Source organism: Neodothiora populina, assembly GCF_041146345.1.
Source record: "Neodothiora populina strain CPC 39397 chromosome Unknown canker_contig_12, whole genome shotgun sequence".
Classification (NCBI taxonomy): Eukaryota; Fungi; Ascomycota; class Dothideomycetes; order Dothideales; family Dothioraceae; genus Neodothiora; species Neodothiora populina.
The window spans coordinates 1556434-1570403 of record NW_027191404.1 but is presented as its reverse complement, the minus strand read 5'-3'; the positions used below and the strand labels follow the sequence as shown (position 1 = coordinate 1570403).

At 50.0% G+C, this 13970-nt stretch overlaps 4 protein-coding genes across 4 annotated transcripts; 3 read left to right on the top strand and 1 right to left on the bottom strand.

The window, feature by feature from the left end:
* Positions 1–2945: 2945 nt before the first annotated feature.
* Positions 2946–4010, top strand: AAFC00_001205 (uncharacterized protein; the record flags this gene model as incomplete). The annotated part of the gene is made up of 1 exon (XM_069340367.1): positions 2946–4010. One exon carries the CDS (start codon positions 2946–2948, stop codon positions 4008–4010), a length of 1065 nt encoding a protein of 354 aa, XP_069203834.1.
* A 1914-nt stretch (positions 4011–5924) lies between these two features.
* On the bottom strand, positions 5925–6803 carry AAFC00_001204 (uncharacterized protein; the record flags this gene model as incomplete). Its single annotated transcript, XM_069340366.1, has 2 exons — positions 5925–6607; positions 6656–6803. 2 exons carry the CDS (start codon positions 6801–6803, stop codon positions 5925–5927), a joined length of 831 nt encoding a protein of 276 aa, XP_069203833.1.
* Positions 6804–7728: 925 nt separating this feature from the next.
* On the top strand, positions 7729–10722 carry AAFC00_001203 (uncharacterized protein; the record flags this gene model as incomplete). The annotated part of the gene is made up of 5 exons (XM_069340365.1): positions 7729–8172; positions 8224–8410; positions 8459–8741; positions 8793–9117; positions 9166–10722. 5 exons carry the CDS (start codon positions 7729–7731, stop codon positions 10720–10722), a joined length of 2796 nt encoding a protein of 931 aa, XP_069203832.1.
* A 1572-nt stretch (positions 10723–12294) lies between these two features.
* Positions 12295–13805, top strand: AAFC00_001202 (uncharacterized protein; the record flags this gene model as incomplete). Its single annotated transcript, XM_069340364.1, has 3 exons — positions 12295–12306; positions 12367–12717; positions 12774–13805. The coding sequence occupies 3 exons, from the start codon at positions 12295–12297 to the stop codon at positions 13803–13805; spliced, it is 1395 nt and encodes a 464-aa protein (XP_069203831.1).
* Positions 13806–13970: the final 165 nt, after the last annotated feature.

Here is a 13970-nt window from a genome sequence, read left to right as displayed (position 1 = left end):
GTCGTCTATAGGCACTTCTTGGAGTTGGGACCGGCATCGAAATTGCTTTGCACGGATGCGCAGATCTCCAAGAAGCTTCCTTCTATGCATTAGGTTCGTTCTCTTCAGGGCTTCAGGGCTGTGCCCTACATCTCGGCAACAAATTTCCCGAAACATTCGCCCTGCTGATCAGGTAGTCTGTGTGAAACGGCATGAGACGGAACAAAAGCATCCGTACCATGATGGCTTGCGAACGAAATTCCATGCCCTAAGTGAGTTTCTTTACGATCTTGCAGCTGTTCGCTGATGCGTTGAGACGGAAGGTAGAGTAGTGATGAGCTCTTGGTTGATTAGAACGGATCCCGGTAAAGCCCTGGTCCGGGTGTTCTTGTCATCGAGTAATGTTGGCCTGAGGCATCAACTGTGGCGGGCGATTAAGGTAACGATCAAAATCGCGGCAACATCCTGCTCCCGGATAGTCTGATATATGTTGCCTAGTAGCACTCTGGAGGTTTGTGTTGGAAAGTCGACTATTAAGCGTATATATCCCAGGACACGGGTGAGGTCCGCCTCGCGTGGTTGTTCTCGATAAGATGCTATCTTTATTTTCTCGCGCAACACTGCATATTGATGCGCCGTCTCTCTTCAATCTTGACCATATGGTGTGCCAGGCAAGCCTATAATGTCACCATAGCCTCTTGGGACCTTCGAGATCTTAGTAGAGCTTGTGGTGAAATGGTGGTCGTAAGGACTATATGTGCGTGACCATACCTTGAACTGCATTTAAGATTACTCTTCCTCCTTATCGCTGTTGTTTCGGCTCTGCCCTAGCATAAGGATCGATCCTACAGCGAAAAAATTCACGCAATCTTTAGCATGATATCAGGTGACGACTTCTGTTAGACTGTAGTCAGGAAAGTCGAAGAGATGCGACAAAAACAACAGCGACTAGCATAAAGTAAGCTGCGTCGGTCGTCAAGTATGATGGCAGTCCAACGACGCGATCCACATGGCACATGTGACGAACACAATACGAGCATCATAGCAGTCTCTGTTCGAACAGCTGCATGAGTGTCGACCTTGAGCTCTGACCCACAAGCTACTACCTCGTACTCAGGAAACCCACATGCTATCGCTGCAGAGAAGAAATAGCGTTAGACATGTAAAAGCACATTATCCGACAAGCTGCATGTCAATGCTAACCAATGTAACGTGACAGCCAATGATAGATCCGTGTTACATACTGGTGTCAGACTTCGAGCAGAGTTCTGCGAGTTTAAGTTTTCTAGCTTCTCCTACGTGGAAACCATCAAGACGCCGTTGAGCTCACTGTCCCTACGCGTGTTCAGCCCGCTGTTTATCTTCTATCCGGAAATGTCTCCTAGTGTCTGGGATTCTTCGATTGTCGCACTCAAACCACGATAGGATGCGAGTTACTGAGCATCGAACTTCTCAACTCCGATAGCTCTATTGACCACCTGCCAAGGAGATATTGAAGTATATTGTGCTCTTGTCTGGCAACGTCTTTGAAAACGGTTTGCGTATCACAGTGCGACACACAAAACGCGTCTCACTTCGGAGTGCTGTGTGGAGAAACGGGACGCCGTTGCTAACGTTCATCCGACGAACCTCGTCTCTCAGGAATCTGAATGTATGCCACAACTCAGCTTGTTCGCTCGGTCGTGGTAACATCCAAGCATGATGAGCATACCTTACCATAAAGAGTCGATCATGCTATTTGGATTGTCCATCCGAAGGATCCACTTGTGTCTCAATTCATTCGACTGGATATTGGATCCTAAATCCCAGAGGGATGGTAACGCAGCATGGCTGTCGACCTATGGAGGGCCAGGGCTTCGTGCGCACTAGCGCCCCTACCTACTCTGGCCATTGCAGGCAACATACGTCTACAACGTGCCATTTCGTCGCTTATACGTTGGTGATGAAATCACCGTCGTTTAAGCCGAGAAAAGAACATCGAGCAAGATGCATTAGGACATGATCCACGTTCTGGCTCGCAGCAGTCTAAGGTCTAGACTATGTCCTTAAGCCGCTTATGAACACCATAGCCTTGTTAGCAACCTGCTATGGGACTGCGATACAGTACCTGGTGAGCACTTTGATACATGCAAACTGCGTACTACTCGTTCGAGCCCGAGGTAGGAGGTAAGAGGCATCTCCGGGCATCACCGGCAATGGAGCACATCAAGCCAAGAACATCACTACACAAATCTTGTTTATTGTCAAAAGATATGCGCAAGGACAACGGTTTTCAAGTAAGTGCAGACTGCCGGAGCTCGTAGTAGCCTCGAAGGACATCCTCACGCTGTCCGAGACAAGACAATTACTTTTTAGGGTGGCGGATTGCGCTTCTCCACTCCAAACACATGCATGATAGGAACAGAGATGGTGTAGTGAATGATTCAAATTCAACCCTGCACTGAGTTGTCATGCGCTGACTGTATTAGCACAAACCTCTGATGCCGGCATAGCCACGTTCTTGGAGCAACACGCTTAGATAGTACTTGCGTTAGAGCTCGATACGCACAACTGTTCTAGAAGTTTTCCACGAACGAATCATGAGCTAGTATGTGCTCAACTGAACAGCGTCGATGTCCGCTCCTGGGCTAATGCAGTGTCCAGGACGCCCAGCACCTTAGTGTTCCAGAAATGTAGCGCCATCTCGGTCATCCTTCTCTCGTGTATTTTTGTTGTAGCTTTGGCATGATGCAGGACCGTTGCGTGTTCGGCGTCCATGCCTGAATTCTGACAGGAGATTTCTCGCACCGGTAGTTCGGCTTGCACATGTCAAGGAGGCTAAGAGTATCCTATAAACTCCAGCATGGCCTCCCATGGTGCAAAGGCATTTATCCTCCATCAATTCAACTCTACCACGGTGCTACCGGGTGTCCAACCGAGTCCTGCTGAAGATACTTATCGAAGATCATATCGTGTGATACGTCAACATGAGCCGAACTATCAGAAAGAAGCCATCTGTGCTGGCGTTTAATGTTCCGGGCCAATATTCTGGGGATGATCTCAGACTGGAACTGCCGATAACCGTTGCAGAACTGGCTGAAGCCCAGGATCACAGCTACTCTTACATGGATCATATGAATGAACACTTCGACTTCCGTTTGGCATGTGAACCATGGATGTGGAACAACAGGACGAAGCTGCTTTCGAGAAGCGAAAACGACTTCAAATTCACTAACATCACATTCCCGGCACTTCGCCACCGCGAAACGATTCTTGCTATGACAGCATGGTTCTCGTATTTGTGCACGATTGATGATCTTGTCGAGGCTATGGATCCCGGCGAAGCCCAACAGGTACTTCAAGAAAGCATCAAGATCATGAAAATGCCATATGGCCCACTCAAAAACCACATGAGCGTCGAGGACACGCCTGCTGAACGCATCATTCACATCACATATGCTTTCTGCAGACACCTCCAGACACTTCTGTCGGAGTTCACGTACCGTCGAGTGATTTTGGCTGCCAGCGATGTCTTTGGCGGGATCATGGCGGAATCGCCCATCAGAGCCACAGGTATCGCTCCAGCCAACATGGATGAATACATGAAGATCCGAGTTCGAACCATTGGTATCGCGCCGCTCGCGATGCTTGTCGAGAGCGAAACCTTACCTCAAAACCACGCCAAGTCTTCTGCACTGCGCGCCCTAGAAAAAGAGATCTATGGCGTCGTAGGCTTACAAAACGACGTCCTCGGCCTTGAGAAGGACTTGCGTGAGGGTGAAGTGATGAACTTCGTTGTAGTCGACTCGGGCATCAACCTCACGTCGTCCGATGTCATGACAGAAGACGGTCGACAGAAGGTGAGAGAAGGCGTCGCGCATCTGGTGATCCACCACAACGAGCGTTTGCAATTGGCCAAGCGGCTGCGTAAGGCTATCGCGTCCAGGCCTGATGATAGTGTGGAGAAGGAGTCCGCTGAGGCTCTATATCTACTTTCTGCTACTCACTTCTACTGGGCATCGACCGCTAAGCGGTATAGAGTCAGCTATTAGGGAGGGACTGCTCAATGTTTGTGGTTCCTGTTTGTCTTTTGGCGTTGGTCGAGCTGGCGTTGGCAGGTTTCGAAGTTTTGTATATGTGTATATCTCCACCGTCTTAAATGGCAATTGTTCATAGTCAACTTTATATGGGAAGGACAAATCAATCTGCATTCACTTGTCGCTCGATTGAGACATTGACCTTTGGTTCAATCTTACCCTATTTGTGCACAAGTGATGTGATGGGAGGTCATGCGCCATTAGACAACATCCGCTGTAGTACCCTCGCTATCCTGATTCACGCGTCAAAGTACGACCTACTTTCAGCCAATAGACCCCGATGGCACTCGTCAGAATCCCCCAGCTCCCCTCAGTGTTGTCAGACTGCATATTCGTAGTCGTTACCGCCATCGAATCCCGAGGAGAACCCTGTCCGACGCCCAACGTCACCCCCTCCATCGACTTCATATCACTATTCAAGCCCTTGAGCATATGGCTCAGCAACGAGTAACGACCCATTCTCACTCCAGTCAAAGCATTTCTTCACTCCCCTCTCCTCTGCTGTAAGTGGACGATTGCCATTGTAGTCGTGGTAGATGCTTAGGCGTGGTTGCTGACGCCTGCCGCCCCTGACTTTACCTCTATTACTGCTTTGTTCGACTTCGTCTGCGTAGAAATCATGCATGATTTCATACCTCTTTGGTCGTTCTCGTTGGTCCTCAAATTGTGCGCGAATAGTAGACATTGCCGTCGAAGCGATGATCGGGCGTCGGATTTGGACCTCCTCGTGGTCGAGCACAGGCGTGCGCACCCACGTTACTTTGGCGATTATATATTGGATGTCGTCTTTCGAGTAGGTGTCGCCTACTGGCGACCAAGTGCGCTTCTGGGGCTCGCCTTCCAGCTCAAAGATCCAGCCTGTTCGCCATAGACGCGATGGAATGTGGGTTTGGGGCTCGATGATTTCTCTGGCCCACGCTGGATAAGTCCCTGTTGTCTGTAGCCAGCCGAGGTCTTCTACAATGCTATCGAGCTGATCTTCTTTCTCTGCAGTGTTCTCGAGTTCGAGTTCCAGCCGTTCCACCTGAGCTATGTATACACTCGTCGCTGGCGAACTCTGTGCCTGGCCTCTGTCATTTTTCTTCTATATTAGTCGTTAGAACCTGCTATATGCATAGAGGGATATTAAAATTGAGCACAGTGATACTGATGCTTGTCTACCCGGCAGGGGAGTGTAGTTGATAGGAAGTCCGCGACCTGCATCGATAGAGACACGGCCAAAGACAGGTCCCTACAAGACTGCACTATAATGCTGGTCTCATGCCATTTACGTAGCAAGCGACACCCGAAATTGGATTGGTCAACGTGTAAAAAAAATACGAACTTACCTTGACATCTTGTTGAGTGCTTAAAGGCGAAGAGACGAAAAATGAATGCAGGGAGGGGCCAGATTCTCAAGCAATGGTGAAGATATAATAAGACAATATGGTAGGAGTTGATATACTATAAGGTGAACTCTGTGTATGTTTACCACGTTGTTGAGTGTATTTCGGTACAACGTGAGGGAAGCCACGTGACCAATGGTATGAGCGAAGTAAAGGCCCGGTCCCTTCATGGTCTTGGAGGAGGGGATATCCGAACCCAGCTCATACCATATGACATGTGCAGACTTTTGCTAAGGCTCGACAAGCGCATATGTGGAATGGGGGCATAGTTCTCATGCTTTATATAAATAGCCGGAGGATCTTTATTGCTTTCAAGTGTAACACAAACGTCTGATGGGAGTCAAGGTTGCGCTGGAATGACAGACTAGAGTCAAGTTATGTTACAGCTTATGCTGAAGCAGCTAAGCTCTCCTAGAATGGTCGTGATTATGCTTGCTTGGTAAAGAAGCAATGTCAAAAACAACATAAATTGACTTGCCATTGCTCACAATTCATCTGGGTCGAAGACAGCCTCAGTTTCTTGTTGTCGTCCAGAACCGCGCATAGCATAGCTCTCCAAGCGTTTACGCTCCAGCTCTTCTTCCTCTTGCCGCTTTCTTTCTTCTTTGTCAGCCTTACGCTTATCCTCCGCCTCTTGCTCCTCCCTACTTAGTACCGTTGAAGGGTCTCTGCCATCCTCCAGCATGACCTGAATACTTGACAGAGCACCCACTCTGATGAGATCTGGAGAAGGCCAAGGGTAGAAGGGCAGCTTCGCTAGAGGATCGAGCATGTCCTTTGTCTCTTCGTTGAGCTTAGACACACCAATACCTTCACCTTGCTGTTGTGGCAGACCACCGTCTGCACCTGTACCTGCCGGGGTAGCCATACCATTGGCAATCTGGGTCGGTGCTTGCTCTGTTGACTGCTGGGTTGCATTGATTTCCTTTGGAATGTGTCCTCTGAATGTGGGAGGTACTGTCGTTTTACTGATGAACTTGGCATATGACAACAGCTCCTCGACGGGGACCTCGCGAATGACAGCCGTGTCCTGTCTACCGGGTATGTTGAGTAGTTCTCTTCGCGTGTCGGCAAGCATCCTCATGGTTGATTTGATATTGCTGTCCAAAGCATCTGCAGTCTGACGTAAAGAAAGTATTTGCGCGTAATTTGCTTGGTGGATGGCCACTATAGGATTAGTAAGACGGGCCTAGGTGACGATGAATACCTACATACACTGCTCTAAGGCCTCGTTGACCTCGTCATCAGCTGCTACAAGCTCATCTGCAGCATTCAGTGAGGGATTATATGCTACGATCGACTCAATCAAGGCATTGAGCGCCTGCTCCATCCGCGCGTAGCGGGTTTGGAAAACGCTGAGCATCTTGTTGCACCAATAATCCCGAGCTTCTGATTCAGTATTGCTGTGCAATATCACTCGTCCTCTGTTATCTATTCTCGCGAAGAGCTAAGGTATGTGTTGTCAAAGCACCCTCTCTTGCGATATGGTAGAGAGAGCTGGAAGTGATGAAGTGTCGCATTTGAAGCCTCACAGGCCCGTGCGTGACCTGTCGTCTATCGGATCTGGTCCCGTTATCGTCTTGAATCCTCGATTTGCTCAGAAATGACAGGCTATAAGGTACAGTACTGTAGCTGTCTTGAGAAGATATCAGACATCAACACCATACGATACCTTGTGACTGTCTCGCCTTGTGTTGACATTGTGCATCAACCCGTTACTCGGTACCTCCACTTACTGCTCTCAAGAAGCTCACATCGCTATTGTCAGGTTTTGGGCCAGTCACGAACTTTTGATCCTGTCGCGTCAACACTTCCCTCCGCCACCATAGGCTAGCGGTAACACCAATACCCGCTCGATAGCGAATGGCTGCATATTCTAGTATTGGTGTTCTGCATATCGTGAATCTACATACAGCTGTTGCATGCAGCAGGAGTGTGGTGAACCATGCTGCACGGTCTTACGTGGCTGCCCTGCTGCGTCGGTCAGATGCATTGCCTACACCGGTGTCGTGACTCTTCCGCGCCGCTATCCAACCGATTTTCGAGGATGCCAGAATTAAGGCAAACAGTCGCAGCGGTGTTACGTCTCGGTCTCACTTAAGTTGACAGTATAATAATATTCGATGTCCAGTCTTGTATGGGTTTGGCTCTCATTTCATCCTACTTTTGTCTTCAGTATGTGAACCGAAAAAACACCACCGTATTTCAAATTTTATACTATCACTTCATCAACATCGTGGAAATAACTATATACATATCACCTTGAAAAGAAACACAGAACGCCGCACATGGATACGAGACATCACGGACCGCCTGTTTCCATCAAAGTGGTGCAGGAAGGTCCCAAGTTCTATCCTGGATCCAGCAGTAGCGATGATACGAACCCAGATGATGATTTCTACACTTCCTGGGACAAGTTCATTGCCAAGTCGCCGAGTCGAGCAGCTGCCAGTTCATCGCTGGCGAGACGTGTTGCTGAGACAGCAGTAGCTGCTGATAAAGGCGACAATGGGCTGAATACGCACGAGAGTCCCACAAGCTCGTACGAAGAAGCCAAAGCTGAGTGCACAGCGAAAGTCCGTGCCATCGTTGCAGAGTGCAGACGACTGAACCAGAAATATGTCGATCGCCACTTCGATCTAGAGAATCAAGAGCATGATTGCATCTTCCCGCTTGGCAATTCGAGTTATGATGAAGACAATGCGAGACCTTCCGCCGTGAAACGTATTGAGGTAGGCACGAGAAAGAGCAAATGCACCAAGCAGCTTACTCATAAGGTATAGGATATCTTCGAAAATCCACAGTTCAATGAGAACCGTGCCAGTGCGTCCGATGTCATACAAGGCCAACTCGGGGACTGTTGGCTACTAGCCGCACTCATGAGTCTGGCGGCCAAACCTGGCTTGATAAAACGTCTATGCGTTGACCGCGACGAACAAGTCGGTGTATATGGATTTGTGTTCTTCCGAGGTAAGTCAAAGAGCATGGATATGTGATCTTGGCTGACCCCAGTTTTAGACGGCGCTTGGGTACCAGAAGTCATAGATGATAGACTCTTCTTGCATGTGTCGGACGGTGAGGATCTTTTCGTTGGTAGATATGTGGAATCTGGCCACCGCAAGCAAGAGGTTAGCACCACGTCTTATGATATCAGCAAGCTGCGCGAGAATCTTCAGAAGGGCGGCGAGGCCTTATTCTTCGCCCGCTGCAAGAACAACTCAGACACATGGCTTCCACTGATCGAGAAAGCCTACGCCAAGTCTCATGGAGATTATGGCTCTGTTGAGGGGGGCGATACCAGGTATGCAGGCCCTTATTTAGCTTTCAGGACTTAAATAACTTCTGGCTGTAGTGAAGGCATCGAAGATCTCACTGGAGGCGTGTCCGTGTCTCTCAAGCCGTCACAGATTCTCGATAAGCAACGCTTCTGGGAGGAGCTCAGCACAGCGAATGACACATATCTCTTCGCTGGTGGGGCGAAGCACTATGAACGCGGTGGGAAGACTTCTCAACACGCATACGCAGTGCTCCAGGTGCTGGATCACAAGGAACTAAAATTGCTGAAACTCCGCGATCCATGGGGCAGACATCAGGACGATGGACCTTGGATGCACAAGTTCACAGAGTGGTCCTCTGAGCTTGTCGATAGACTCGGCTACAACTTCAAAGATCCTGGTGTAAGTATAGGTCATCGAGAAATCGTTCCGAATATTGACAGATCGCAGGTGTTCTGGATGACGTACGAGAACTTTCTTCGGCACTTCTACATCATTGATCGGACCCGTCTCTTCACTGACGAATGGAGAGCAATACAGCAATGGACATCTGTCAATGTGCCGCCGGTTGCCGACTATCTAGACACTCAGTTCATCCTTACCATTTCGCAACCGGGCCCCGTAGTCCTGGTACTTTGCCAGCCCGACACGCGCTATTTCCGCGGGTTGGAGGGCCGGTATGAGTTCTCGCTTCACTTCCGTATCTACCCATGTCCCGTCACAACATCGAGTACTTACATAGCTCGCTCTATGCTTGGAAGCGGATGTACCCCACGTGGCCTTCGCTCTGTGACGGCAGATCTTGATCTTCCAGCTGGGACCTACTCAGTCGTGCTCAAGATCACTGCTGAGCGATACACTTCGCGTGTGTCTGCCAGTAGCGTCGTTGCATCGTATAGCTCACGCCGTGAAAAGCTACTGCAGACAGGCCGCAATTTCGACCTCGCACATGCAAAAGGTCGACGTCGAGACAAGGAAAGAGAAAACAGAGAGAAAGAGGAAGAAGAACTCAAGAGGCGTCGCACAGAGAGAAATGCCAAGTCGCGGAAAGTAAGACAAGAAGCCAAGCGAAGAGATATGAAAAGGCGAGAGCGTATCGAAAAGGAGAAGGCTAGAAGGAAGGAACGCAACTTCTGGCGCGAAGTTCGTGAGAAGGCCGCAAGTAAAGGCGTCCACTTTCCTGCGGACTGTTGTGGCACTCCATCAGTCTCACCACCACCGCCGGATTATCTGCCTCCCGCGCTATTCGCACCGGACGGCAGTATGCCAACCAATGCAGGATCTCCAATCGACAACATGACAGACAAAGCCATAGCCAAGATCTACGACGCCGAAGATGACATCGTCAACGACGACTTCGAATGGGATCCAGAAATTGACGATAGCGTCAGCAGTACTTCAGACAGCTCGGATGACGAGGATGATATATATTCTGATGACCCGTGGAGTGCAGTATGTGTGCTGGGGCTCAGGGCCTACTTGAAGTACGGAGATGCACACATCAAGGTCGTCGAAGGAACTTATCAACCCAACGACGAGGTCGATATCATCGAAAATACGAAGCCATATGATGGGGCAACCGATGCGGGGGTCGAGGTAACGACAAAGGAAGAGAATCACCAACCAGAAAGCAAGAAGATACCCGAAGACGGGCAAGTCGAGAACAGAGCCGGTGTTGTAAGTAAAGAACACAATGACGGCCAAAATAGCTCCGAGGAAGGTTCATCAGGGGAAGACACTGAAAAGAGGGGTGCGCTTACGCCGCTCGAGTCGGAAGGTGACTCGGATGCACCTAAGAATTTGCCTGGACAAGAGCAGGTGGAATCGAAGGGCCTCTCTTCACCAGCCTTTGTCGATACAGGGGACACCGGTGCCACAGAGGAGAAGTCCAAGGATCAATCCCTACCAATGCTGCAGCATTTGGACCTTGACCCCGAGAAGTCTGCAGTGGAAGGGCAGTCGAGCGCTGACCCCGACAAAGCTTTGATCTATGAAAAGCATGATTGATGATCCATGACACGGAAGTTGAAAGTTGGAGGATGCTGAACAGTGAGGCGCTGGCGCAATCACTGCTGGAACGATCCTGCGTTGATACAGGGGCATCATCTTTCGGTTTATGCGATGCGGCGTGTTACAGGTAATATTATGCGCAATACATTGGGCTTGAGAAATTGAAGCAGGTATTTGGTCAGGACGACGTTTTTCTTGGAATTAGCTCTCATCTCTAGTCAAAATAAACATAATTATCAGGGTCATATCAGCACAACAACCTTTCCTTGTTATCATGTGCCACGTTGGATGATGTAGATGGACAAATCTAATGTGGCTTTTCGTCTTCTAGACCTGCGCCACGCTTGTGGCAGACATGAGCAAGTCCACGCGAAGGATCAGAATGAAGTATAAATTAGCAGCAAAACCTCGCTAGCAGTCTAGTAAGCAGAGGTATTATGTTGCGAATAAACAGCCACAGACATCTTGCTTTTGCTTGTGCGTCAACATCGACTTGTTCGACAACTATAGACGGCCTTTCTGTCTTGACTTCTCTAGATTAAGCCCTAGCGACTTGCAATGGGCAACGCAACGCGTACGAACAGACTTCTCGGACACCAGTAAAGCGCTGAGTCAAGGGGTAGGAAGGTTGGATCCTATGATGTGGACCTGACGACCTCATCTATGACCCTACGGACAGCATCTTCGGTCATTGTCAAAACGCTGTTGACACCTTGTGTTGATTGTCAATCAGAACACGATGCCGTTTCAAAAGATAGGATCAAGGTCAAATCTCGCTTTCGGATGTAAATATCGTTGCCCGTCTGTTTCATCGTCGAACAACTGGTCGAGTAGTGTAGTGGTCGAGAGCAAAGCCTCAAGAGGTCGAGCCGTGGGTCCAATAGCCACTTGTGAGTTCTAGCCACACTTCGATATCGTCATAGCCTCGAATCAAAGTTTCGAAGCGCCACAACCTCCACGTGCAATTTCCACGACCCAACGTAACAACATTCGAACAAAAACCAAGTCCGTTCGAGCGATTTCGCTCAATCGAGGTAGACTACCAAAGAGAGTTTCCTTTCCAAGTCAGCCGCTGCCGTCTTTGCGAAGCACCGTCAGCGGATCCGCGCAGATCATGCGCAGACAAGCTTTCGATTAAGCAGATCGAGTCCGTGGGGGAACACGGCCTGGAAAGTGAAGGCAGCTGGAACCTTGCAACGGCTCTGGATCTCATGGGGTTGAGTGCGTAGATGGCTGTGGATTCCCGTACGGGACGCTGGAAAATGGAGATTTGATGATGGTGGGAGGGTGAGCCGGCTTCGATGACGATGGCTCACCATCACCGTCTGTGAGAAGGTTTGGTTTGGTTTTGTATGGGATGTGGTCACCCCAAGGCAGGCCGACATGCTATAGATACTCGTGCCTGCATCTGTGGCTAGGCAGGTGGCTCATTTCTCTTTATATCACTCCTCTTTCGACTTTTTATTCTCCGTCAGTTGATCTTGTGTTTGAGTATATTTTGCCCTTGATCCCATACTGGGGATTTTATAAGGGGTTTGGCTGCTTCCAAGGAACGACACCACCGAAATCATGAATATCAATGTAAGGAGCTCCACCCGAAATTGGACAGAAATTTTGTGTAGAAACTGACGCAGTCCCTAGCAACCCGTCGGCGGAAAGCTCTTCGCTCTCCCTTTTACAAAGGCAGCGAACCCAAATGCTGAACTCACGGATTCTGATTACCGTCTTCCGATAGTCAATCGACTTCCAGACAATGTCCGCAACCATTTCATCGCCATGTGTGGTGAATTCGTGGGCACAGTTCTGTTTTTGTACTTTGCACTCTCCGGAGCACAGGTCGCGAACAGCATCAACAGTTCAGCAGGCCTGAGTGTTGCCGAGACTGGCAGTAACCCTCAGCAACTCCAGTACATTGCACTTTGCTTTGGTTTCTCGCTCGCCGTGAATGCATGGGTGTTCTTCCGCATTTCCGGTGGACTCTTCAACCCAGCTGTAAGTGGTATTCTTTCTGGAGCCAGATTCTCATCTTACTGACGGGATCGATTCAGGTCACCGTGGGAATGTGCCTGATTGGCGCTCTACCCTGGTTCAGAGGAGCTCTACTATTCGTCACACAACTTATTGGAGGCATTGTAGCGTCAGCCCTCGTCAGCTGCATGTTCCCTGGCGAGCTCAACGTCCGCACTACCCTCGGAGGCGGCACAACCATCGTCCAAGGCCTCTTCATCGAGATGTTCCTGACTGCCCAGCTGGTCTTTACAATCTTCATGTTAGCCGCAGAGAAGCACAAAGGCACCTTCATCGCGCCCGTCGGCATCGGTCTCTCGCTCTTCATCGCCGAGCTCACCGGCGTCTTCTTCACAGGAGGCAGTCTGAACCCAGCGCGCAGTCTCGGCCCCGCAGTCGTCAACGCCGAGTTCTCAGGCTACCACTGGATCTACTGGTTGGGACCCATGCTCGGCAGTCTCGTGGCAGCAGGCTTTTACAAATTCATCAAAGTGCTCGAGTACGAGACGGCCAACCCCGGCCAGGACATGGACCACGCGGCCAAAGTGGAGAAGAAGCGCCAGCTCCTCATGGCCGCCGGTCTGCCTCACGCCGAAGCAGAAGTCGTCGCCCACGACCTCGCCACTTCCCAGGCTGCGGCGGGAGGCATGGACGGCGGCGTCATGGCCAACGGCCAGGGCAGAAAATCAATGGAAGCCGATCCGACCGGCATGTACGGGTCCAACTTCCGCGCCAACTCGCGCACATCTTCAAGCGACGAGACGGCTGTTCCTCAGCCCTCAACAACGCAGAGACTGCCGCAGAGACCTCAGGCCGTGACTTCGGGCTCGTCGATGGGTCGGCTGGGGTACTTGCGTGATGCAGCCCGCAGAGCGAGCTATCGCCCTGATCAGCAGCAGGCCACTGTAGCTCAGGTCCAGGCTGGCGAACGCATGGACTCGCCTGCTCCTGCTACTCATGATGAGATCTATGCACCGTTGGCGCATGAGCCCAATGAGGCGCTCGGGGGCTTGGTGCATCCTGAGAACGAGCCTAGGAATAGGTTCTCGAGGACCGCTAGCAGCGGTGTTTGATTCCTTTGTCGCTTCATGAAAGTTTGACTATAATGAGGCAATGAAGGATTGCAGAGTTGGAAACAGTTTCTTTAATTTTTCTTTCATGTTCATTTTAACGATTAATGTAAAACTTACTATATCAAGCTCACATGCCCATTCAAGTGACTGTTGTCAGACACATAG